At 39.9% G+C, this 27509-nt stretch overlaps 2 protein-coding genes across 12 annotated transcripts in view; one reads left to right on the top strand and one right to left on the bottom strand.

Moving 5' to 3' along the window:
- The window catches only part of SWT1 (SWT1 RNA endoribonuclease homolog), a 164695-nt gene that overhangs the window by 135321 nt on the left and 1865 nt on the right, over positions 1 to 27509 (bottom strand). Inside the window, exons 1-5 of one of the 9 annotated variants that reach the window (XM_037825166.1) lie at positions 25937 to 25995; positions 25373 to 25453; positions 15980 to 16066; positions 12909 to 12992; positions 11383 to 11441 (exon numbers count right to left, since the gene is read on the bottom strand). In XM_037825166.1, coding sequence (XP_037681094.1) covers positions 11383 to 11441; positions 12909 to 12992; positions 15980 to 16057 — 221 coding nt within the window. In that variant the 5' untranslated portion in view covers positions 16058 to 16066; positions 25373 to 25453; positions 25937 to 25995. Of the gene's footprint in view, positions 1 to 11382; positions 11442 to 12908; positions 12993 to 15979; positions 16067 to 19913; positions 20022 to 20909; positions 22102 to 25372; positions 25850 to 25936; positions 26065 to 26206; positions 26331 to 27509 lie in introns of those variants that run through there. The other 8 variants (XM_037825164.1, XM_037825168.1, XM_037825165.1 and 5 more) reach the window with 8 other exon arrangements.
- TRMT1L (tRNA methyltransferase 1 like) overlaps positions 26199 to 27509 on the top strand; it is a 69996-nt gene continuing 68685 nt past the window's right edge. For all 3 annotated transcript variants that reach the window (XR_005215154.1, XM_037825171.1, XM_037825172.1), the window contains exon 1: positions 26199 to 26739. Coding sequence is in view for 2 of the 3 variants with exons in the window: in XM_037825171.1 (XP_037681099.1) it covers positions 26499 to 26739 (241 nt within the window). In the remaining variant the exon portion in view is untranslated. The remainder of the gene's footprint in view (positions 26740 to 27509) is intronic.

Below are 27509 nucleotides of genomic sequence, written 5' to 3' on the forward strand. Positions count from 1 at the left end.
TGCTAAAATATTAGAAGTAGCAATGGCTACTTTACCTCTTTAATAAAAGTAGATATTACTTCATAGTCAGAAAGAAGGGGAAAAAATTTCACTCAAACACAATCCGTTCATTTTTATCAATAAGTTCCTAAGTGCCTTCCAAGTGCCCACTGGAGAGGCAGCAGAGGACATGTCAGAAATAGCCGTTATCCCCAGTTAGCTTATAGCCCAGAAGGGGAGAAAGAGATGGTAAAGAAATAATTTCTCAAATAGTTAATTATAGAAAAGCAAACTATAAACATCTCCAAATTTTATGGGAATTTCACTTGAGTCTTCATCTGGTTTTACTTCCTTTGCTATCTCTTTCTTACAAAAAGAACCCTTATCATTATTTATCTATTAATAAGTAATAACAAAACAAAAGTTTACATTGTAAACAGGACCTTATGGGTCTCTGAACATTTTCCTATGCCTATATTATTTGTTCTTCACAATAGCCCTGTGCTGTATATTTCATTTCATAATCTGTATGGTCATAATTAATGAAAAAATCAACATTATAACACCTTTTAAAGGTCAATGAAATTAAATCTTAAATTTATCCTTAACAACTAGTTTTGCCAAATTCTACATTGAGATAGTGCAGTTTCATATTTGCAAACCAAAATATTAAATTCTGAAGTCTTTTTAGGTACAAATGAGACATTCAGGAAATGCTTATTTTTTTGTGAATGACTTAGTGTTAATAACAATATTCACCATCCCAGATTGAACTTCTGGAATACAAATATAAATGTGAAATTTTTGTCAAAAATTAAATTATTATAATTTTAAAACTTAGTAACCAACATTTTAAAACATGACAGCACAGGAACAATAACTTATCAACATTATCAGCTGCTAGATTGCTCCATTGTTCATCATAATGTATATTTAGAATACTAAACTTGATACTTTCAACTAAGGTCTTTAGAAGAATAAGGTATTTCTGATTAATTCTGCCAATATTAGGTCTATAAAAGAATAAGGTGTTTTTGATCAATACTGCTTATCGCAATATTGCGATCTCTGCAATAACTATGGTAAAAACATCTTTCCTTCAATTCCTTTACTTAAAGATTTGGTCAATGGTGCTGACATACTTTTGCTGAAGAAATTTCAAAGTGAAACTGTGCATTCCTTAAAAAAAAATGTTTTCTGAATATTTTCAGAAGCAGATTTAAGGCTGTTGCCCTCACTTATATTTTTATTACCAATATATTTTTATGTAGTTAAACCATGGATCCAGAACTGTGTTTATGAAGCAATGTAACTGGCATTCAGAATAACAAAATTCTCTGATTTTTCAACTGCATCTCAGCTGTCACTGTTAGCAAACCAATTTCAGCACCTTCCCTGGAGTTGAATAAGTAGGCAATTTTTTTTACAGAAGATGCAATATACCAGGAGCTAAGATGGCAGCATAGAGAGGAGTGGAAGCTAGTTAGTCCCCCTGGAACAATTCATAAACAACAGAAAAATTAGTAAATAACCTGGAATAACTGTGGGGAGACAAACATGACATCATACACTAACCTGAATTGGGAGGAATGCCCGAGATTGCAGCATAAAATCTGTAAGTAAAAACTGCAGATCCCAGAGGAAAACCCCTCCTTCACAGAAGCTTCCCGGTGCTAGAGAGCAGCACTCTCTGAACAAGTGAATGTACCTCAGCCCAGCTCCAACTGGGATTTTAATGTTAACTGCTCAATGCAGACAGGGAATCCTCGACAAACAGACAGAGGCTTTTGGTGATGATTGACCTTGGGAGAGTCAGGGGATGTATCTGTCTCAGGAAGGGGAGCCCAAAGGATCGGGTGCTATCTCTGGCTGATGGGTCAATCTGGGGGCTTTCTGTCTCTTTCTCTCTCTCTCAACTTGGGTGGCTCAGTGGAGAAAGCCTCAGCCATTTTCAGTTTGCAGTGTTTTGCAACAGAGAAAGCCTCAGCCATTTTAAACTCGCAGCACTGACCCAGACAAGGGTGGAGACAGCACAGTCAGAGAAACAGATTATGCAAACGACCTCTCTGTAGGGGGCATAGCTTCCCAAGAGGAAAGAGGAGGGCCCAGCTCTACTACCCACCTTCCATTCAGAACCAGACCCCAGAGCCTGGGGGAGGAGAGTCGTAGGCCATACCCCCTTACACCAGCCTGGAGTGACAGGCCAACAGGCACCACCTGCTGGGTAGAAAAGCACAGGGTGTGTCAATCCTCTAAGACACACCATCAGGGAAACTGGATAGTGAGTATTTCCTCCTTCTCTGACCTGAGCTTGTTCTGGTCTGGGAAAACCTGATTGGGGTGAACTAGGAGGTCAAATGCCTATACAACAGAAAACTACAACCTACACTAAAAAAAACGAAGTTTTTCTGAAAGCAGCGAGAGAAAAGCAATCCATCACATACAAAGGAAGCTGAAAGCAGCAAGAGAAAAGCAATCCATCACATACAAAGGAATCCATACATACAAAGGAATCACATACAAAGCAATCCATCACATACAAAGGAAGCTTAATAAGACTATGTGTGGATTTCTCAGCAGAAACCATGGAGGCAAGAAGGAAACAGTGTGATATAGTTAAGATACCAACCAAGAATCCTATATCCAGCAAACTGTCCTTCAAATATGAGGGAGAGTTCAAAATATTCTCTGACAAACAGACAATGAGAGACTTTGTGAACAAGACACCTACCCTACAGGAAATACTAAAGGGAGCACTTGCAGACTGATAGGAGAAGGCAGGAGAGGTTTGGAACACAATTTTGGGTGACGGTAGCACAGCAATGTAAGTACGCTGAACAAAGATAACTACGAATATGGTTGAAAGATGAAGGTTAGGAGCATGTGGGACACCAGAAGAAGAGAGGAAATATAAAGACTAGGACTGTGTAACTCAGTGAAACCTAGAGTGTTCAACAATTGTGATAAAATGTACAAATATGTTTTTTCACGAGGGAGAACAAACCAATGTCAACCTTACAAGGTGTTAAAAATAGGGAGGCATTGGGGGAAAAAACAATCAATGTAAACTAGAAACTATAATTAACAGAATTATTGTATTATGCTTCCTTTAATGTAACAAAGGCAATATACCAAGGTAAATGCAGATGGGGGGGACAAAGGGGAGGCATGTGAGACACTTGCATTGCTGGTGTCGTCTGACTCTATTCTACTTTGATTTAAGGTTATCTTTCCTTTTGCTGCTTCCTAGCTGTCATTTTTTTTCCTCTTTCTTTTTTCTTTTTCTTTTGCCTCTCTACCTTCTTTGACTTTTCCTCCTGCTTTGTGGAAGAAATGCAGATGTCCTTAAATAGATAGTGGTAAGGGTGGTGAACACATAAATATGTGACTATACAGGGAACCATTGATTGTTGACTTAGGATGGAATGTAAGGCATGTGAAAAAAATCATCTTAAAAAAAAAAATTGGGTTGATGACGAAAACTTGAGGGCAATATACTGAGTGAAACAAGCCAGACACATAAGGACAAATATTGCAGGGTCTCATTGAAAGGAACTAATTATAATATATAAACTCATAGACATGAAATATAAGTTACCAAGATATAGAACAAGGCTAAAGAATGGGGAGCAGTTGCTTACTATGAACAGAATGTTCAACTAGGATGAACTTAAATGTTTGGAAATAAACAGAGATGACGGTAGCGCATTGTGAGAATAACTAACAATGCCGAATGGTATGTGAATATGGTGGAAAGGGTAAGCTCCGAGTCATGTATGTCACCAGAAGGAAAGTTGGAGGTCAAAAGATGGGAATGTATAAAACTGAATCCTGTGGTGGGCAATGTCTGTAATTAACGTACAAATATTAGAAATCTCTTTCATGAACCAGAACAAATATGATATTACAACCAGAAGTTAATAATAGAGGGGCACATAGGGAGAAAATATATACCTATTGCAAACTACATACTACAGTTAGTAGTATTTCAACATTCTTTCATAAACAGTAACAAACGTACTATACCTGTGCCAGTTTGAATGTATTATGTCCCCCCAAACGCCATTATCTTTGATGTAATCTTGTGTGGGCAGACCTATCAGTGTTAATTAGATTATAATTCTTTGAGTGTTTCCATGGAGATGTGCCCCACCCAACTGTAGGTGATAACTCTGATGAGATAATTTCCATGGAGGCATGGCCCCACCCATACAGAATGGGTATAAATTGAATCACTGGAGCCATATAAAGGAGCTGGCAAACAGAATGAACTCCATGCAGCTGAGAGTGACATTTTGAAGAGTTGCTACAGCCAAGAGGGACACTTTGAAGAAAGCACAGGAGCCGAAGATGAGAGATACTTTGAAGACAGCCGTTGAAAGCAGACTCTTGCTCCGGAGAGGCTGAGAAAGGACAAAATATCCCAAGTGCAACTAAGAGTGACTTTTTTTTTTTTTTTAATTCAGTTTTATTGAAATACATTCACACACCATACAATCATCCATGGTATACAATCCACTGTCCACAGTATGATAACAGTTATGCGTTCATCACTACAATCTATCTCTGAACATTTTCCTTACATCAGAAAGAACCAGAACAAGAATAAAAAATAAAAGTGAAAAAAGAACACCCAAATAATCCCCCCATCCCACCCCATTTGTCCTTTAGTTTTTTTTTTTATCATTTTATTGAGATATATTCACATACCACGCAGTCAAGTCACAAACAAATTGTACTTCGATTGTTTACAGTACCATTACATAGTTGTACATTCATCACCTAAATCAATCCCTGACACCTTCATTAGCACACACACAAAAATAACAAGAATAATAATTAGAGTGAAAAAGAGCAATTGAAGTAAAAAGAACACTGGGTACCTTTGTCTGTTTGTTTCCTTCCCCTACTTTTCTACACATCCATCCATAAACTAGACAAAGTGGAGTTTGGTCCTTATGGCTTTCCCAATCCCACTGTCACCCCTCATAAGCTACATTTTTATACAACTGTCTTCGAGATTCATGGGTTCTGGGTTGTACTTTGATAGTTTCAGGTATCCACCACCAGCTACCCCAATTCTTTAGAACCTAAAAAGGGTTGTCTAAAGTGTGCGTAAGAGTGCCCACCAGAGTGACCTCTCGGCTCCTTTTGGAATCTCTCTGCCACTGAAGCTTATTTCATTTCCTTTCACATCCCCCTTTTGGTCAAGAAGATGTTCTCCATCCCACGATGCCAGATCTACATTCCTCCCTCCCCGGGAGTCATATTCCACGTTGCAGGGAGATTCACTCCCCTGGTGTCTGATCCCACATAGGGGGGAGGGCAGTGATTTCACCTTTCAAGTTGGCTTAGCCAGAGAGAGAGGGCCACATCTGAGCAACAAAGAGGCATTCAGGAGGAGACTCTTAGGCACAAATATAGGGAGGCCTAGCCTCTCCTTTGCAGCAACCGTCTTCCCAAGGGTAAAACTTATGGTAGAGGGCTCAACCCATCAAACCACCAGTCCCCTATGTCTGTGGTCATGTTAGCAACCATGGAGGTGGGGTAGGCGAATACCCCTGCATTCTCCACAGGCTCCTCAAGGGGGCACTACATCTTTTTTTTTTTTTTCCTTGTTTTTCTTTTTTTTTTTTTTTTAACTTTCCCTTCTTTTTTAAATCAACTATATGAAAAAAAGTTAAAAAGAAACAAACATACAATAAAAGAACATTTCAAAGAGACCATAACAAGGGAGTAAGAAAAAGACAACTAACCTAAGATAACTGCTTAACTTCCAACATGTTCCTACTTTACCCCAGAAAGTTACATAATATAGCAACATTTCTGTGAACTTGTTCCTACTATATCCATCAGAAATTAACAGACCATAGTCATTTCTGGGCATCCCCAGAACGTTAAATAGCTTATCTGTTCTTCTTGGATTACTGTTCCCCCTTCCTTAATTGCTCTCTACTGCTAGTTCCCCTACATTCTACATTATAAACCATTTGTTTTACATTTTTCAAAGTTCACATTACTGGTAGCATATAATATTTCTCTTTTTGTGCCTGGCTTATTTTGCTCAGCATTGTCTTCAAGGTTCATCCATGTTGTCATATGTTTCACCAGATCGTTCCTTCTTACTGCCACGTAGTATTCCATCGTGTGTATATACCACATTTTATTTATCCACTCATCTGTTGAAGGACATTTGGGTTGTTTCCATCTCTTGGCAATTGTGAATAATGCTGCTATGAACATTGGCGTGCAGATATCTGTTCGCGTCACTGCTTTCCGATCTTCCGGGTATATACCGAGAAGTGCAATCGCTGGATCGAATGGTAGCTCTATATCTAGTTTTCTAAGGAACTGCCAGACTGACTTCCAGAGTGGCTGAACCATTATACAGTCCCACCAACAATGAATAAGAGTTCCAATTTCTCCACATCCCCTCCAGCATCTGTAGTTTCCTGTTTGTTTAATGGCAGCCATTCTAATCGGTGTTAGATGGTATCTCATTGTGGTTTTAATTTGCATCTCTCTAATAGCTAGTGAAGCTGAACATTTTTTCATGTGTTTCTTGGCCATTTGTATTTCCTCTTCAGAGAACTGTCTTTTCATATCTTTTGCCCATTTTATAATTGGGCTGTCTGTACTATTGTCATTGAGTTGTAGGATTTCTTTATATATGCAAGATATCAGTCTTTTGTCAGATACATGGTTTCCAAAAATTTTTTCCCATTGAGTTGGCTGCCTCTTTACCTTTCTGAGAAATTCCTTTGAGGTGCAGAAACTTCTAAGCTTGAGGAGTTCCCATTTATCTATTTTCTCTTTTGTTGCTTGTGCTTTGGGTGTAAAGTCTAGGAAGTGGCCGCCTAATACAAGGTCTTGAAGATGTTTTCCTACATTATCTTCTAGGAGTTTTATGGTACTTTCTTTTATATCGAGATCGTTGGTCCATTTTGAGTTAATTTTTGTGTAGGGGGTGAGGTAGGGGTCCTCTTTCATTCTTTTGGATATGGATAGCCAACTCTCCCAGCCCCATTTGTTGAAAAGACCATTATGGCTCAGTTTAGTGACTTTGGGGGCCTTATCAAAGATCAGTCGGCCACAGATCTGAGGGTCTATCTCTGAATTCTCAATTCGATTCCATTGATCTATATGTCTATCTTTGTGCCAGTACCATGCTGTTTTGGCAACTGTGGCTTTATAATAAGCTTCAAAGTCAGGGAGTGTAAGTCCTCCCACTTCGTTTTTCTTTTTTAGAGTGTCTTTGGCAATTCGAGGCATCTTCCCTTTCCAAATAAATTTGATAACTAGCTTTTCCAAGTCTGCAAAGTAGGTTGTTGGAATTTTGATTGGGATTGCATTGAATCTGTAGATGAGTTTGGGTAGAATTGACATCTTAATGACATTTAGCCTTCCTATCCATGAACATGGAATATTTTTCCATCTTTTAAGGTCCCCTTCTATTTCTTTTAGTAGAGTTATGTAATTTTCTTTGTATAGGTCTTTTACATCTTTGGTTAAGTTTATTCCTAGGTACTTGATTTTTTTAGTTCCTATTGAAAATGGTATCTTTTTCTTGAGTGTCTCTTCAGTTTGTTCATTTCTAGCATATAGAAACATTACTGACTTATGTGCATTAATCTCGTATCCCGCTACTTTGCTAAATTTGTTTATTAGCTCTAGTAGCTGTATCGTCGATTTCTCAGTGTTTTCTAGATATAAGATCATATCATCTGCAAACAATGACAGTTTTACTTCTTTTCCAATTTGGATGCCTTTTATTTCTTTGTCTTGCCGGATTGCCCTGGCTAGCACTTCCAGCACAATGTTGAATAACAGTGGTGACAGCGGGCATCCTTGTCTTGTTCCTGATCTTAGAGGGAAGGCTTTCAGTCTCTCACCATTGAGTACTATGCTGGCTGTGGGTTTTTCATATATGCTCTTTATCATGTTGAGGAAGTTTCCTTCAATTCCTACCTTTTGAAGTGTTTTTATCAAAAACGGATGTTGGATTTTGTCAAATGCTTTTTCAGCATCTATTGAGATGATCAATTGATTTTTCCCTTTCGAGTTTTTAATGTGTTGTACTACATTGATTGTTTTTCTTATGTTGAACCATCCTTGCATGCCTGGAATGAACCCCACTTGGTCATGGTGTATGATTTTTTTAATATGTCTTTGGATTCGATTTGCAAGTATTTTGTTGAGGATTTCTGCATCTATATTCATTAGGGAGATTGGTCGGTAGTTTTCCTTTTTTGTAGCATCTTTGCCTGGTTTTGGTATTAGATTGATGTTAGCTTCATCAAATGAGTTAGGTAGTGTTCCATTTTTTTCAATGTTTTGAAAGAGTTTGAGTAAGATTGGTGTCAGTTCTTTCTGGAAAGTTTGTTAGAATTCCCCTGTGAAGCCATCTGGCCCTGGGCATTTATTTGTGGGAAGATTTTTGATGACTGATTGGATCTCTTTGCTTGTGATGGGTTGGTTGAGGTCTTCTATTTCTTCTCTGGTCAGTCTAGGCTGTTCATATGTTTCCAGGAAATTGTCCATTTCTTCTACATTATCCAGTTTGTTGCCATACAGTTGTTCATAATATCCTCTTATAATTTTTTTAATTTCTTCAGGATCTGCAGTTATGTCACCTTTTTCATTCATTATTTTGTTTCTATGGGTCTTCTCTCTTTTTGATTTTGTCAGTCTAGCTAGGGGCTTGTCAATCTTGTTGATCTTCTCAAAGAACCAACTTTTGGTGATATTTATCCTCTCTATTGTTTTTTTGTTCTCTATGTCATTTATTTCTGCTTTAATCCTTGTTATTTCTTTTCTTGTACTTGGTTTAGGATTGGTTTGCTGTTCATTTTCTAGCTTCTTCAGTTGATCCATTAGTTCTTTGATTTTGGCTCTTTCTTCCTTTTTAATATATGCGTTTAGTGCTATAAATTTCCCCCTTAGCACTGCTTTTGCTGCATCCCATAGGTTTTGGTATGTTGTGTTCTCATTTTCATTCGTCTCTATATATTTAGCAATTTCTCTTGCTATTTCTTCTTTAACCCACTGATTGTTTAGGAGTGTGTTGTTTAACCTCCAGGTATTTGTGAATTTTCTTGTCCTTTAGTTTTTATCCCCATTTTTCTACTCATCCATACACTAGATAAAGGGGGTGTGATCCACAAGGTCTTCACAATCACACTGTAAGAGTGACATTTTTGAGGAACTGCAGCCTAGAGAGGAACGTCCTGGGAGAAAGCCATTTTGAAACCAGAACTTTGGAGCAGACGCTAGCCACATGCCTTCCCAGCTAACAGAGGTTTCCTGGATACCATTGGCCATCCTCTAGTGAAGCTACCCTATTGCTGATGTGTTACCTTGGACACTTTATGGCCTTAAGACTGTAACTGTGTAACCAAGTAAACCCCCTTTTATAAAAGCCAATCCATTTCTGGTGTTTTGTATTCTGGCAGCATTAGCAAACTAAAACAATACCGTTATCATGAGTCAACAATGGAGGGGGGGTGGTTAGGAATATGGGAGGATTTGAGTTTCCTTTTCTTTTTTTTTTTCTTTTTTTTTTTTTCCTCTTCTTTGTCTTTATTTCTTGTCTAGAGTAATGAAAATGTTCTACAAATGGAACAAAAATTAATTGTGGTGATGGATGTACAGCTGTATGAGGGTACTGGGAGCAACTGATTGTACACTTTGGATCTTTGAATAACTGTATGGTATGTGAACAACCTCAATAAAATTAAAAAAAAAAAGGATGCAATATACAAGATTAGAAATGCATATAACCTCAAGGCACATGAGTTTGTTTACTTCTCCAAGTAAACAACAACAAATGAACTACTTTCTCTGTAAGCAACCAATGGTTGTTAGAAATCCTACATAGTTGATATTGGCATCTGCAAAATAAAGTACTACAGCTTTCTCTCGTTCAAGCAACCTTTTAAATATGCAATAGTCATATGTCATATTGTTTGAATATTGTTATAAATATACAACAAAGCAGTTCTAAAATATATTGTATAAAAAAAACAAAATAAAATGTATTGTACGCTATATAGTCTGTTTTGGCTAAAGGGAATTTTCACTACAAGTTACATCTAGAGTGCTTGGGAATATCTGATAGCAAATACTCAGATATTAACAATAAATCCAAGTGACATGATTAGATATAACAGTAACCCACACAATGGCCTCACACGTAGGTTCAGACATGAAAACGTTGCTGAAGTAGGCATTCAACTATTCAGTTTCCCAAGGGCTGAAGCTAAATAGCAGATTTTGAGAAAGTATGAGGCCAAGCTGAACTTCCATGCATCCTTAGAATAATTTAAATTCTATTCTCAACAGAATCCAACAATATTTTTCTTTCTCCTCCCAAAGGCTATGTAGACAAGTCTAAGGGGGGTAATGTATAGACAAGAAGTCTGTACACTTTACCCTCTTATCTATAGATATAAGAACTAAGGGCTAGAAAATGTGACATTTAGCAAAAGGTAACTATCAAAAGCCAAGCAGTACTTGGGAACTTAAAATTTAAAAAAAAAAAAAAAAAAAAAAAAAAAGAGGAGGAAAATACCTATGCAAAAGGCTTTAAAAATCTGGCTAGAAAATTTTAGAAAGTGATAGTTCATATAATATAAAATATGAGACAGAACCTACTTCAACAGATAATGATGTAGAAGATTCAGAAGAAAAACAAGAAAATTCAGAGTGAAGTTGGGTTTGTTTTTTCTGTTTTTAGAAGACATTAATTTGACTTGTTTGGGAAGAACTTTTATTTATGTATTTTAATGCCATTTTAATTGTCTTCCCATAACCTACTATTTTCATGGAAACCCTGATCAAACCAACTGCACTTTTCTCAAGCATTACATATTTTAGGAACCTGATTTACCCCCGTAAGTAGCAAGAAATTCCTTTACCACAAAAGTCTCTGAAATTTTCATCCAAAGGATGCAGAAATTAAAGAAAAATAATTTTCATTATTCCTACCATTATTCCCAAAGCTCTCTAATTGTGGACACTTCCTGATTAATTAACGTCACTTTACAGTCCTTTCAATTCAATAAGCTAAAACTTTACCCAATATTCCTAAATTAGCTTCATAATTCTTTTCATTAGCATATATAAGGAAAGTATTATGTCTTATAATGTGTCAAAGTCAAATCATTTGAGATAAAAATCTACATTTTATTTGAAAGTGTCATTATACAGCATAGATGGGTTTAACAGACTTTTTAAAAATTTATGGTTATATTAAGAAAATTCAATAATCATAATTTATGATGTAGGTAGAGATATTTCAATTGAAAACAAATCGAGTAAACAAAGGGTTTTCAAAACTAAATATTTATTTTCACAATTCTAAGCCAAAGAAATTAAAAGATACTGAGATAAAAGGGGATTTACCTTTTCAGCTCCTGTCTTCTTTTTGTATTACAGTACAGAATGTCGGTATGATCTGATTTCTGAAAGAAAAATATGTCTATCATTTAGGAAATACAGATTGTGTACTGACTGATGTACTGGTTACAAGGGGAAAAGGTTGGGAGACAATTTTTTTCATACCCGTATTAGCAAGCAGGCTTGATGTAACTTATTTCTTATCTTTTCAGTAATCTTATGAGACAGATATTATTATTGTTATACCCATTTTACAGATAAAGCAGCTGAGGCTCAAACCTAACCAAGTATCTTGCTCAGTGTCAACTAGTCAGTTGCAGAACCATGATTTGAAACCAGATCTGCCTGACTTTCTACTCTACCACCCTGTCTATGTACTCTGAGGATACAGGGCTAGGCACACGAAAGATGAGAGAAAAAAGATACGGGCCATGTCCTAAAGAACTTAGAGTAAAGTAAAAGGATAAAGTAGAGAAAAATAAAAGGATATGTACAAATAATCAACCTAACATAAGGATATGACTTATAAGTCATATGACTTTTAAGTGTCAAAGCGGAACAACAGACAGTAAGTGCTAGAAGAGTTCAAAACATCAACCACCAAAAGATGAGCTGTGCTTCAGAAAAAAGGTGGACACAAGAAAGATGAGTAAATAAAAAGGGTATTCTAAGTTAAGGATGCTTAGAAATTCTAAGACGCAGGGATGACTGCTATAAATTCAGCAAAGAGAAAATAAATCAGCCTAGCTAGAGGCAGAGAGACTCTTTCAAGGAAGAAGAAAAAGAGAAAATTGGATAGTTAGGGTGTGTCCAAATTTAAGACGATCCTGAATGACAAACTAAAAAATGAGTGAAAAGAGGAGAGATATTGAAATTAGTGTTTTATAAAGGTAAATATAAGTAACAATAAAGTGAAACAGCAATTTAAGTATATGAAAACAAATTCTTAAAAAGACAATTCTGCATTCATGGAGCTTTCACACAACTACTTTTTTGATACCCAACACAATTATACTGCTATCCCAAAGAGAACCTTAACTTCAACTTGATTGTGACAAGTACTTCACCAACCATCTGTGCACTAGCTTAAGGTTTAACCCGCTGTCACTGCTCCTAATTATTTGCATGAGCGTGGAAAGAACTCTGACTTAGCTCTGCTGCTGTGTATAATTTTGTGTCCTTGGACAAGTCACTCAAACTTTTGAGTCTCAATTTCCAAGTCTGAAAATGCAAACAATATATCTGCCTTGGCTACCTCAAAAAGAAATTGTTAAGATCAAATATAACCATATTGTGAGAAGATACAAAAATTGTCTAAATTTATATCCATGTTGTCTAATTCCACATGATAGAGTCTATCAGAATATGAAATAAAGAACTTGGAAAATGCTTTTTGAGATTAGTAGGGAGAAAAAAACACTGGTTTTCTTTTTATTGGCTATCAATATTAAAACTTTAATATTAATAACTTTAATATTAAAAACTTCAATATTAATAATTTTTAGAGTTGGTTATGTTATCTAAACACTCACCAGTTTTCTCTTCTCTGATGAAACTGCTCTTACAGAGTAAGCTGAACTAGTAGAACTTGTTAAGGATTTTTTCCCCTTCTTATCCTAGAAATATTAAACAAAAAAAAAAGAGGAGCACAAAATAAAACACTGTATAAAATAGCATCATTTCATCATCATTATAAACCAACACTGCTTCTACATTCAATAGCAAACTTCAGAGGTGAGCAATGTTTAAAGATGCATAAACTTTGGAAAGGAGACACACTAGAAATCAGAAGACCTAGGTGTACTTGACTTTAGAGACGAGATGGGATACAGCTGTTACAGCATGTGGCCAGTTGTTGGGGACTGAACCATGACCCACTCCCCCAAAAGATATATTGAAGTTCTAACCTCTAGTTCTGTGGTGTGAACCCAGGTGTAAATAGGATCTTTGAAGATGCTATTATTAGTTAAGGTGTGGGAAAACTGAATGGGGGCAGGACTTTATCCAATAAAGTTAAAGTCTTTCAAGCAAAGGAAATTGGAATTAGAAGCCAGAAGTTGGAGAAATCACAGAGAGAGATTACCATGTGACGGAGGATTGCCATCACTAGAATGCTACAACCTTTGGATAAAGCATGGCATTGCCAACACCTTGATTTTGGCCTTCTAGCCTCCAAAACTGTAAGCCAATAAATTCCTGTTGTTTAAGCTAACCAGCGTGTGGTGTTACAGAAGTCCTGGCAAACTAACACACCAACTGACAGCTCAGATAAGGGCGATAGGAGGTGGCATTGCCATTGTGGGATTCAGTCTTAAACAAAAATAAATCATATATCCAGTGACTTTCCAGTGGATCCTAAACTCAATAGGCCCAGGGTGGTTAATATAAACTATTCATTCATTCATGCAATCATTCAACAAACATGTCTTGAGTATCTACCATATACCAGAGACATTCTAGACAGTGGGGACAGAGTAATGAAAAAACAATAAAAGTGCCTGCTTTGTGGAGGTTAAAATCTAGTGCAGAAATCATATGCAGTCTGAGAACTTTGCAAGAAATAAATTATACAGTTAGTGTGTCAGATGATGCTATAGAAAAAAATTAAGCAGAGAAAGAGGACAGGAAATGCTGGGAGCTAGGGTGGGGAATTGCAATTTTCGATAGAGTTGTCAGAGAAGGACCCAATGAATGGACATCTGAATGGAGACAGAAAGGAAGTAAAGGAGCAAACCATGTGAATATCCAGGAGAAAAGAGTTTTCAGTTCAAAGAGAACAACAGTAAGGGAAAAGCCCCGAGGCAGGAATGTGCCTGGCATGCTGGAGTAAGAGCAAGGACGCCATAGAGTAGAGAGAGCAAAGGGGAGTGAGATCACAAATGAGATGGGGAGGGTAGGAGGCTTTGTCAGCCCAGCAAGGACTTTTAGCTTTTACTCTGGATAAGATTGAAAACCACTAGAAAGAATTGAGCAGAGGAGTGATCTGATCTGACTTACATTTTAATTGGATCACTCTGGCTGCCATGTTGAGAAAACACCATGGGGAGGCAAAGGCAGAAGTCGGGAGATCAGTTTAGAAACTATAGGAATAATCTAGGAAAGCAAATTGATCGCTTGGATCATACTGACTGCAGTAAAAGAGGTAGTCAGACACTGAATATATTATAAAGTGAAAGGTGATGGAATTTGCTGATAGACTGGATGCAAGTAGAAGATGACAACAAGGGTCTTGCCCTAAGCAACCAGAAGGATAGAGTCACAATTTACTAAATTGGGGAAACTGAGCCTAGGCACTCAAAAGATAACAGTTTAAGACGATGAGGAAGAACAAAAAGGAAACTGAGAAGCAGTCGCCACTGAGGTAGAAGGTAAATCAGGAAGAGTATGGAGTCTCAAAAGCTAAGTGAAGAAAGCATTTCAGGAGAAGGAGTCATCAGCTATGTCAAATACTGCTGATAGGTCAACATCATATGCAGTCTGAGAATTTAGCAACATGGAACCATTGCTTGACCTTGATGAAAGCATGTTTGGTGAAATGATGAAAAGAAAAAGCCTGACTAGAGTAGGTTTAAGAGAGAATGGGAGAAGAATTGCAAACAGCATGCCATTATTAGCGCCAAACAGGGGATATAAAACAAGGACACCAGAGTACTTTGTGGTGATGTTCCAGAGCCTACTTTCCAATTATCACTGTATCTGGGAATCCACATTAGCAATCAGAAGGTTCGTAAGTAAGCAATGAATAAAAGGTAAAAAGTCTAATATCTCCAGAATACTTCATTCAGGTCATGAAGAAGTCTTTTGAAGTCATCCCACTACTGCAGAAACTTCTCTGGTGAATATTCAACTTTGCTAGATTCAGTCTTTCATCTTAGACAGTAATATAGAAAAAACATTGTCTAATTCTGATAATGAACTAAGCAGACTATTTAAAGAGTTTATAATATAAGTAATTATAGGGTTTTGTGTTTGTCCCAGTTACATCAATCGCATTTTAGTCTTGCTTCCTGGAGCCAACACCCAGATCAATTAATGAAATCTCATCATAAACCTCATCCACCAAAACACTTAAGGCAGTGTGCTGAGAATATTAGAGACAGGGTAATGGTGAACATGCCTTCCCTACCCCCAGCCTCCTCCCCTTAGGGATGGCCACTCTGATTACTTTGATGAAAAGGCAACATCCTTTCCATCTGTGGGGGCAGGGAGGAAGGAATGAATACTTGAGGGTGGGGGGGGATGGAGAAAGGAGAAAAGGTAGAAAATGGCCTAATGGTAAGTTATTTCTATGAATGGGAGAACTTGGGGGCCTAGAATAGAAATCAGGAATGTCTAGTCTAGGCAAATTATTTCCCTTTCCAAGTCTAGGTCCCTTCAACTTTGAAAATGGGATAATAATAGTACCTACTTCATAGAGTTCTGAGGAATAAATAAAATAATTCAAGTAGAGAGTGGGAAAAAACCTGAATTCTCCTGGCTCAGACAGGCAGAGAAAAATATTTATATATTACATACATTAAAAGTGACATGTATTTTTTTCATTACACAAAAATAAATTGTAAAAGAAAAAGATATCTTCATGATAGTAAATCAAAATTCTTACTTCATCAAAGCTGGATGATGAGGCGGTGCCTTTTCCCTGAGACTTCTCTTTTTTTCCACAAGATTCTTTATTGGACATTTTAGAAAGCTAAAAGAAACATTAAAAATACATTAGGGGAATATGTTGGAGTTTTCTGCATGGATTTTGTTTGAAATTATTTCAAAATAAAAAGTTAAATAATACATTAGAGATTATCCTTCTTTTATTTATATACAGAGTTTTAACAAAATGATTTGGATGACAGGATTCTCTCATTGGTTCGTATTTCATCATTTATATTCTCCCTCATAATGATCTGCTCTTCTTCAACTTATCTATCATCTCTTCAAGAATGACTCTTAAAACTAAGTCTTCAGCCCCCAGCTTCTCTCTCAGGCATCAGATCACCATTTTCAACTGTCTGCAGGACGACTGTATTTTGCCCCACATACATACATGTGCCAGTTTGAATGTATTATGTCCCCCTAATGCCATTATCTTTGATGTAATCTTGTGTGGGCAGACGTTATCAGTTTTGATTAGATTTCCTTGAGTGTTTCTTTGGTGATGCGCCCCACCAGCTGTGGGTGATGACTCTGATTGGAGATTTCCATGGAGGCGTGGCCCCACCCATTTAGAGTGGGCCTTGATCAGTGGAGCCATATAAATGAGCTGACTCAAAGAGAAGGAACTCACTGCAGCTGTGAGTGACATTTTGAAGAGGAGCAAGCTTGCTAGAGAGGAATGTCCTGGGAGAAAGCCATTTTGAAACCAGAACTTTGGAGCAGACACCAGCCACGTGCCTTCCCAGCTAACAGAAGTTTTCCGGACGCCACTGGCCATCCTCTAGTGAAGGTACTCGATTACTGATGTGTTTATTACCTTGGACACTTTATGGCCTTAATACTGTAACTGTGTAGCCAAATAAACCCCCTTTTTATAAAAGCCAATCCATCTCTGGTGTTTTGCATTCTGCAGCATTAACAAACTAGAACAATACACCTCAAACCATTTAGTCAAAAGCCTTCATTTTCCCCATACGCCATCTGGCACTTGCTGAAACTTTCGGTAAATTATGTTCATTTTTTAGTCCCAGTTTCATTATTTGTAAAAGAGATATAATAACCCACCACAGAGGTTTCTGAGGGACTCAAATGAAACAGTGGATGTAAAAGATTCCTTGTACAATGTAAAGCCTAGAAGGGTCTAAATAAAATTTAGTTTAATATAAAAATAACTGCCCTACATAGAACTATTTGATGGCTGAAGTAAAGCTTAGAGAAAAATAAGGCAGAAGCCAGACCATTATATGAAATGCTAAGAAATTTAGAATTTATATAAAATGTAAAATTTGAAAATGACTCCTGGGTTTATGTATCTAGGTATTTGGATGTGCATAAAAGAGTAAAATGTATGGAGGCAGGAGCTCAGGAGTTCAATTTTTCACATATTGAGTCTGAAGGTGGAAATATCAAGTGGCTGGTGATAAGGTGCTAGAGCTCAGGAGAAAAATCTGGGCTGGAGATAGGGTCGTCTCTCTAAAGGTTATAGCTGAAGCCTAGGAATGGATATGGCTGCTCAGGAAAAGCATGTAACATGGGCACTAAAGGAAGTTGTGGGCAGAATCATGAGAAATACCCACATTTAAGGGTATTTAGAAGAACTGATCATTTTCATTTACTTAACCAGGCACTATGGCAGGCATTGAGGATACACAGAACAAGACAGACAAGGTTCCATCTGTCATGGAGCTTACTTCTATTGGCTAACAGAAGTAGGGTGCTGCGACAGAGAATAACAAGAGGGACTTACCTTAGATAAGAAAATCAAGGAAGGGTTCTTTAAGAATATATTTATATATATACATGTATATATGCATGTATATGTATATATATATAAATGAAACATGAAGGATCTCATGAAGAGTTGGGAAAAGCACATACCAGGTAGAGGAGAGAGTATGCACAAAGGCCCTAAGGCAGGAAAGAGCTTGGCATGTTCTTAGGATTTGAGAGAAGACCAGTATGTCAAGAATACAATGAGCAAAAGATATGGTCTAAGATGGAGCAAGGGCCCAACCATGCAAGGTCCTGATACTGCACATCTTCCACTGACCATCTCCATGTCATTCTCCACAAGGCTTCAAATTATTTTCCTAAAATTCAGCTCTGATCATGCCACTCACAACTCCCCACTTCTGCATTAAATTTAAGCTTCTGTTGGTTTCTCAGGGACATACTGGGTAAGGATCAAATTCCCGGATACAAATTTCCTCACAAATTGGTCCCAACCAACCTCTCTGGTCTCACTTTCCACTACTTTGTGCCAACATATCTGCTGGAACCACCCTTGAATTTGTACTTCCTTGAAATACTCTTTCATCCCACCTCTATAATTTTATAAGCAACAGCATCTCCCCTTTCTCTCCCTCAAGAGATCCTCTTCATTCTCTAATATCCACCTAAAATCTTACCCAAGCTCTCCCTAACCCCAACAACATATTAGTCACTTTAACCTGCATTCTCAGAGAACTGCTCACCCATCTTTATTATGGCATCTATTTCTATATTATAAATACTGGCTTGTCTTTCTCACTACACCCTGAGATCCTTAACGAGAATGCAGTATTAAATACTTAGTAGGTGCTCAAAAATGCTTGCTGAATGAATGAATGAATGTAAATTCCTCTTTCCCAGCTCCTAATCCACTCTTTCATTCTGACCCACTTTCAACTCTTGCCCATCACAGTTCCTCTGTCTACTTCCCACCCCACTCCAACTTTTCCATCTCTGCTCTGGAGCAAGTGAGTACATAAACTGCTGACAAAGAAAACAGTAAAACAAAGAAAATCATAACCTCTGGTCATAAGCAGTCTCAAGTTAGTATGCACCAACAGCATTCTGTGCTGGAACACAGAGGTGAAAGATTGTGAACATTGTCATGTCCGTTGGGAGAGGAAGAAGTCAAAGGAGTCTATAGGCAAAACCCAAAGGAGAGTCTAGTGTTGACAGCTACATGCATTAGACCTATGAACATAACAAAAGCTAGAAACCAAACAATTCTGATTACTACTGGTCAATCATGATAACAATAAGTGAAGTTCTATAAAGGAATGATCAATTATACTAAATCATATTTTAAAAATGAATATGAAGATGCCTGCCATATTCTTGCAAGATCGTGAGTAAATTCTTTTCTCCTCTACAACTGGATGAGCATTTTTAAAGTATAATGCTTGTTTCTAACAGCCTGGGGGCTCGTCCGGGACCCAAGCATCGAGGGGGACCCCTGGGACAAAAGAAGGGAAGGCGTGCCCCACCGGTTGAGCAGTCTCGGACTCCATTGCCAGGGGCCTGCCTCTGACCGCTGGTGAGTCTGCTGGTGAGGCCCGCAATCAGACGCTTAGGTCTGCCAATTGTGGACAAGAAAAGGGGAAGGAAAAATGCGCCTCAACAGCAACCAGGTAACTCTATGCACAGACCAAGGAGAAGGGGAATGGTGAAGAGGGCAGCTATAAGAGAAAGGGAGAGGAAGCATCCGCCCGGAATAAAATTGGCTGTACCCAAATTCCCAACAAAACCATGGAGGTTGAGGTCTGGAGTCAAGAGGTCTCAGGCCAGGAGAGGGGAGAGGAAAGGTTTACCTGCGAAGGTTAAAGAGCCAGGTAAGAGATACTCAAGAATAGATCCTAATGTTCCTGTGGCCCAGGGAATGCTAAAGGTATCCTGGTTTGCTGGCCCAGACCCTGCCTCTCAAATTTGCTGTCCATTGACTCCAACCCGGCAGCTGGGTCCTAATCAAGTCATGGAGAGAATCCAAACTTCAACCCATCTGGAAAGGACCCTATCAAGTCTTGCTAATGACTGAAATGGCAGTCCAACCAGCAGAAAGAGGTTGGATTCATTAATTAGGAAAGAATATTGGGGGGGAAGAGGGAGATGTGCTTGCATAGTACCTTAATGTTCCAGGTTCAAAGTGTAACAAGTTCCATCAAATTGGTTGTAAATGTAATCAAGGGCTTAGAATCCCAAACCATGCAGTTCGATGCCTGTCAGGCAATTAGCTGTGGGAATTTAAAACATCAGTGACAACTGAGGGAGGAATATAAGTATTTATGTATGCAGACTGTTCAAATAGAGAGCAAGATTTTTGGGGGGAAAACATTTGGGAGTATAACTTATGAGTCACCTGACCCGTTACTCTTGGAACGCTGTTTGGTGGATAACACAGTATAAGGGATGGGTTTCACCCAGGTTAGAGGGAAAACCATTAAGGGAAACTTGGCTGGAGTCCAACCCTCCAGTTCAAAATGACCCCAAAGTCATCAGAATACTTGAGGCCAGAGACTTAAAGCAGACCATAAAAATAGAGACAAGTTACAGAAATACAAATGCCTGGGGAGAATGGGTCAAATACACCGTCCAGAGTCTAAACAGAAGCAACTGTTAAGCTTGTGCAACAGGCCGACCCACTGCTCAGATTGTGCCCTTCCCCTTGGGTATGAAAAAGCATGAAAAGGAGTTTAAATGTATAATGCTCCTCTTTCAAAATGCTACTCCTAGTGAAAGTTGTAGTACGTTGTCCTTCCTTTTCCCTCCAGTCCAGAAGGGACATGTCAAGGCCATATCAGCTTCTCGCCTTGGTCCCAGAAACCACTCCGCTTGTCTCTCCAGATGGGAGGAAGGGCTCCAGGATCTTGGTACCAAGGCTTTGTGTACACGAGTGTGGAATGTGAGTAAGGATAGTACTGGCAACTTCTCCAGCCTAACCATACCCCGAGCAGACTTCTGTTGGTACTGCAGGAAGGGCATCCTCCGGCCAACACTACCCGAAAAGTGGGGAGGAACTTGCGCTCTGGTTCAGCTGGCTATCTCATTCACCCTGGCATTTGAAAATAAAGAAAAAGTACCAACCCAAGGCAAAGGAGATAAGAGAAAAGTACGAAATGTACCTGGTTCCTTTGATGAAGGAATTTATTTAGAGAGTATAGGGCTTCCCCGGGATGTTCCAAATGAGTTTAAAACTAGAAATCAAGTGGCTGCAGGATTTCAATCATTCTTATTCTGGTGGGTCACCATCAATAAAAATGTGGATAATCAGCAAAGATTTATCAACTACACCAGGGATGTCATTAAGGGAATAGCAGAACAGTTAGATGCCACTAGCCAAATGGCATGGAAAAATAGAATGGCCCTACACATGATGCTAGCTGAAAAGGGAGGTACCAGTGTTATGATTGGGGGAAGTTGTTCGGCACCTGACGAAACGATCACCAAAGCTTTACAAAGCTTAACGGCCTTATTTCAAGAACTAGCAAAAACATTCTAGCATTAACAAACCACTCACAGGGTGGTTAAAAAAATTGGTTCGGGAAATGGAAACTTCCCTTATCATTTCAGCCGGAGTGTTCACAGCAGTTGGATGTTACATTATCCCATGTGCTCAGGGGTTAGTTCAGAGACTCACTGAAACTGCCCTAACCAAGAATATCAGCAGAACAATCTATACCCCCTCAAAAAGAAAAATCCCTATGATGAGGAATGTAAAAAAGCTCTTAGCAGATTTGAGAAACTAGAATGTGAAAACTAAAAAGAGTTTAAAAATAAAGAGGAGGGAATCTGTAAGAAAGGGTTAAGTTTAGCTTTCACATAAAGGCAACATGGAATAGGGAAAATGGCGGCAGAACTGGCTTAAACAGGCTCCATGGTAAAAGAAAGGAAAAAGAGAAAGCCATGATGTAAGCCTAGAATCAGCACCAGCTCCTTATATGGGAAAAATAACCAGGATTACTGGAACGTAAAGACATATGGGGTATAATCAAAGGTGGGAACTCTCAGCAAGAAATTTAAACTAGTTAACTCTCTAATAGGCTGTACAATTCAAAATCTCAAAGGCAGGCTGGTTAGCTCTCTCAGATATGCTGTAACCTCTGGAGTACCCAGCCAATGGGGAAATAGGAGAGGGATCTGCATATTAGGGGTAGGATATAACTGTTGCCATGTTCTTTTCTTGGGACGCCTGCCATGTGTCTGGCTGTGCGTCTGTTCTTGCAAGACTGTGAATAAATTCTTTTCTCCCCTCCCTTTTAGCACAATCGTTGAGCACCCTAGGTGTCACTCAGTTATACAATCCCAGTCTTTATCTTTCCTCTTTTCTTCTGGCATCCCATATGCTCCTAACCTTCCTCTTTCAACCATACTCACAGGTCATCTTTGTTCAGTGTACTTACATTGCTGTACTACTGTCTCCCAAAACTGTGTACCAAACCTCTCACTCCTGTCTTTTTCTTTTCTGTCTGTAGTGCTCCCTTTAGCATTTCCTATAGAGCAGGTATCTTGTTCACAAACTCTGTCATTGTCTGTTTGTCAGAGAATATTTTAAGCTCTCCTCATATTTGAAGGACAGTTTTACTGGATATAGGATTCTTGGTTAGTGGTTTTTCTCTTTCAGTATCTTAAACATATCATCGCACTTCCTTCTTGCCTCCATGGTCTCTATTGAGAAATCTGCAAATAGTCTTATCAAGCTTCCTTTGTATGTGATGGATCACTTTTCTCTTGCTGCTTTCAGGATTCTCTGTTTATCTTTGACATTTGATAATCTGATTATTAAGTGTCTTGGCGTAGGCCTATTCAGATCTATTCTGTTTGGAGTATGCCGCACTTCTTGGATCTGTAATTTTATGTCTTTCATAAAAGATGGGAAATTTTCATTGATTATTTCCTCTGTTATTGCTTCTGCCCCCTTTCCTTTCTCTTCTCCTTCTGGGACACCCATGACACATACACTCCTGCATTTCGTTTTGTCAGTCAATTTCCAGAAATGTTGCTCATACTTTTCCATTCTTTTCTCTGTTCTTCTGTGCAGGCTTTCAGGTGTCTTGCTCCCCAGTTCCTGAGTGTTTTCTTCTGCCTCTTGAGATCTGCGGTCGTATGTTTCCATTGTGTCTTTTGTTTCTTGTGTTGCGCCTTTCATTTCCATAGATTCTGCCAGTTGTTTTTTTGAGGTTTCGATTTCTACTTTATGTACGCCCCAGTGTTTTCATATACGCTTCATCTCTTTTGCCATATCTTCCCCAATCTTTTTGAATTGATTTAGCATTAGTTGTTTAAATTCCTTTGTCTCAGTTGAAGTGTAAGTTTGTTCCTTTGACTGGGCCATAACTTCATTTTTCTTAATGTAGGTTGTAGTTTTCTGTTGTCTAGACATCTGGTTTCCTTGGTTATCCCAATCAGGTTTTCCCAGACCAGAAAAAGCTCAGGTCCCAGAAAGAGGCAACAGTATCAGGACTTAGAAGACTGATACACCCTGTGAAGCCACAAGCACTGTGCCTTTCTGCACAGCAGGTAGCGCCAGTTAGCCTGTCCCTCCAGACTGGTGTAAGGAGGTGTGGCCCGTGGCTGTTTTCCCATAGGCTCTGGGGTCTGGTTCTCAATGGAAGGCAGGTAGTAGAGTGTGGCACCACCTCTTTCCTCATAGGGAAAATACACCACTATGGGAAGAGATCATTTGCATTCAAATAGTCTGTTTGCCTCTGCTATCTCCACCCTTTCTGAGTCAGAGCGCTGGGAACTGAAAACAGCTGAGGATTTCTCCACTGAGCCGAAAAAGGGACAGAAAGTCCCCCTTCAGGACAGTGGTGCTCTGTTTTTTTTACCAGCCAGCAAGACCTGGGTTTGTTTTAGAGTCCTGCTTTAATAGTTGGGTCTTCCATATTTCTCAAGCAAAACAGGGCCAAGTTTCCACAGAGTGTATAGACCAGCTCCTGTGGTCCTAAAAAAGGGTCTGGAGCATCTTTTTAAGTGTTCCAATTCCCTTGCACCTTCCGACTGTCCAGCAGATGGCCTGTTCAGTAACTTAACTGTCCTTAGAAGCTGCTTTGCCTCTGAGCACAGGCTGCATCTACACAGGTGAGCTGAAACTGTGGGATTCCCATGACTTCACTTTTTCAGCCAAAATCTGGCTTGATGTGTGGGCTCCACCTGTGGCAAAGTACTCACTTGGCTGACCCAGTAGTTGGGACATCCCCAAGGGAAGGAAACTGCCAATGGCTGCCCACTTCCTTAAAGGGTGGGGGAAGGGTTTTCAAACCCAGGGCTGGAAACCAGTCTCTGTCCAGGTTTTCTCAGTCTCTTTGTCTCTCACTGACCTGGGCCTTGAAATATGCTCCCCTGTCCCCCAGGTCTTCAAACCTGGGGTTGAAGTGGGGGTATATCTCACCACTGTAAGAAATTTTTATAGTCTTTGTCCATGATGGGAGGGGTCCCATCTGCTGATTCTGTGCCTTTCCCAAACTGAGACACAGTGAGCAGGAAGGGAGAGGACCGGCTGGTCTGGAATGGAAGATTCCTTCCCTCATATTTCTTCTCCTTCTTCAATTTGGTATTTGCAGGGTCCTTCTCCAGTCCATATCCTTCTCCAGGTTTTCAAGCAATTCAGAATTGTCCTTTTTTTTTCCACTGAAACTCTGGAGAGAACTTTTCAGTAGCTGTTTGCACCACCATGTTGATGACATCACAAAACATTCATTTTTACTTCAAGTCACTAAGTTCTGGGATACTTTGTGCAGCAATAGAATGACTAATAAACTCCCTTAAAATAATTCTTCAAACTTTTTAAGATTCCTTCTTTAGGATTAGCCTCAAGAGTACAGACCATGGATAGAAAGTCTTCCTAAAATTCCCATAGAATCCATATGCTAAAATCTAACCCTTTTCCTCTTATAGTTTCCAGCTAGTATTAAACGATGAGACTGATATTGAACCAACCTTTTAATTAACCATATAGTCTTTTAGAAATAAAATATCAATGACTCCTAGATGATGGGCAAATATAGTTACCCACTATGCATTTCTATAAGTTATAATTAGTAATTGTCCCATTTTTAATTAACTGTTAGGTGGTGAGCCAGCTATATATCCAGAATTAGTAGCAACAGTAAAAGTCGGGGGAGGGGGGGGGAGTTGGGTGTATAATTTGTGTTTTCATTAAACTGGGGGTGGAAAAAACCTCCAGATAAATACTTCCAAACTCTGGGAGGAGGGGAGACTTCCTGTTAGAGCTTCAAAGCGCCAAAAATCAAGCTCTCTCTTCTGGATTCTGAAACAAGTAGGAAATAGACTAATAAGATATACATTAGGTATCAGCTTTATTATCTAAGAAAGCTGAACTGGAAATGTGACTCTTGTACTGAAAACTAAAAAGTGCTTCCCTCTCCTTCCCTGCTTGCCATAAGGCTGGGACTAGTCCTAGGTAGGGAAGCCAGAAAGCTCAAGTTTTCCGCCTGCCTGCTCCAACAGGCTTCACGAAAGAAAAAAAAAGGAAAAGAAGAGTGCAAGTAGGTCCGGGGAGAAAAGGGGCTGGGGGGTGGGGTGGTGGTGGAGTACGCGGAGGGGGGGAAGGGGCGGGACTCACAAGTACAGTCCTTGGATAAGCTGAATCGCATCACTCAAGTGCCCAAAGAGAAGCCGACTTCGAGCTCTGGCTATTCAAAGTCTAAAAACAAGCACAAGGCAAAACAGCTCTATCCACAGAACGTTTACAATTTATGCGACGCACAGCACTGACGATGCGGAGAACATGTAAACTAAAGTAAAAGTAAAACCAAGAGTGTCCCGGTGAAGGTGCTAACTAAAAAGGAGACAGAACGCAATTCCAAGTCTACTGGCCTGACACACATCCTCGTAGGCAGCTCGTAAACTGCCGCAGTCCAAGCTCGGAGGCTCCCTCGTCCACCCACTCCGACCAAAGTCGCCGTCCAGACCCTCAAACTGGGCGAGGGGGATCCCCACAAGAAAGACCAGGTCAGAACCACACCCTCCACTGAGATGGCCCGTCCCCGGATCCGCCGACAGGGTCGCTCCGCCCAGGCCTGAGTGACCTCCTAACTCGCTAGTCTGGCCGGCCGGCCGCTAGGATACCTAGAGCTGCGTGGGGGACACACCTCAATGAAACGTCAGCGCACCCCCAGTTTCCTACCTCACCAGCGCCTCCGAAGGCCCAGGCCGCGGGAAAATAACCACCACCTCGGGCCGATGCCCGCTGGGAAATGTAGTTCTGCGCTCTGGGCCAACCCAGCCCCAGAACGCTCCGCAGCGTTTGTTTCGATTAACATTTACTTCCTCCTAAGACTTCGAGCTCCGGCTCCGCCCCCAACCCGCGCAGTGCGTCCTGGGTATTGTAGTCTTGGTTAGGTTCGGTAATTGACCGGTGAAACGGAAATGCACAGTGGAAACGGAACTCCCTTACCCCATCGGACGCCGTCTCCGATACGCTTCTGCGCAATCTGTGGGTCGTGTCGTAACGCCTCCGGGAAAGTGAAACGAACGGGACCTTGCATCGCTGCTTCTGGCTTTTTATTTTTCTGCTGACAGGATTTGGTCATTGGGTCTTCATCTTTTGTCTGTTGCTCGCAATCCCGCCCTCCCTATTTGCTTTCCCACTCCTTGGATCCAGCCCTCTGGGCATTCACGCCAGTTCTCTCACCCCGCTGTGAACCCACCCCTGGTCCTGGGGCGGGTCTGACTCGGAGGCGGTAACTATGGAGAATATGGCGGAGGAGGAGCTGCTACCCCTGGAGAAGGAGGAGGTGGAGGTGGTCCAGGTCCCGACCCCGGCCCCGGCCTCAGCTCGGGTCCCAACTCCGGCCCCGGACTCGGACTCGGCCCCGGCCCTGGACTCGGCTCCGACTCCGGCCTCGGCTCCAGCCCCAGCCCCCGCCCTGGCCCAGGCTCCGGCCCTGTCCCCGTCCCTAGCCTCTGCCCCTGAGGAGACTGAAAGCAGTAAGTGCAGGAGGCCCAGATCTTTCTGCAGCAGCGAGAAAGTGCGCCTTGCTGGGGAGTAGGGGAGGCCCTTCCTCACTGGGATGATTTTATGGGGAAAGACAGGTTTAGGGAAATGGGGGGAAGAAGGGGGAAACTGTGGTGGATAAAATGGTTACAGGATGGTAGAAGGCAAGTCTAAACCTTGAGAATTTCACGGTGAAGAATGTGTGGAGGTCAGGGGTGCTGCAGATAGAAGGAAATGAGATTGAGAGTTTCCTCCTTAAAGGGGATCTTTTTCTGGAACAAAATTAGGAAGTTACACACAGTTTGGTAGTTTCCCTCTCAGCACAGTTTACTAAATCCTTTAAAAGGTAATATACTAACTGGGGCAACCAGTTTACTGTAGTATATTCTAGCCGCCAAGATACAGAAACCATTGCTGTCAACTACCTTTATGTATCCAGATACACAAAGAAATGGTTTTTTTTTTTTTCACTAATTCAGTAGCTTTAGCGGTGTGCTTCCTAAGAGAGTTTGAGGCTGATGACTAGTTTAAAAAAGAGTTGACTGAGTTATGTATATGTTGCCCCCCACACACGTACATATCAGTTGAGCTTTGTACTCCATTCAGTCAGAAGTCGACTGTTGAAAATTAATAGCCCATATTATTTTGCTTCTGAATATGTTTGCATGTTTTCTAAGTTGTAATTTGTTGGACCATACAGGTATTTAAAAGACTAAAAAGTAGCACTTTCTGAAGGATATGTATATTTTAAAATGTAAGGTCT

This window comes from Choloepus didactylus, chromosome 2 (assembly GCF_015220235.1).
Source record: "Choloepus didactylus isolate mChoDid1 chromosome 2, mChoDid1.pri, whole genome shotgun sequence".
NCBI lineage: Eukaryota > Metazoa > Chordata > Mammalia > Pilosa > Megalonychidae > Choloepus > Choloepus didactylus.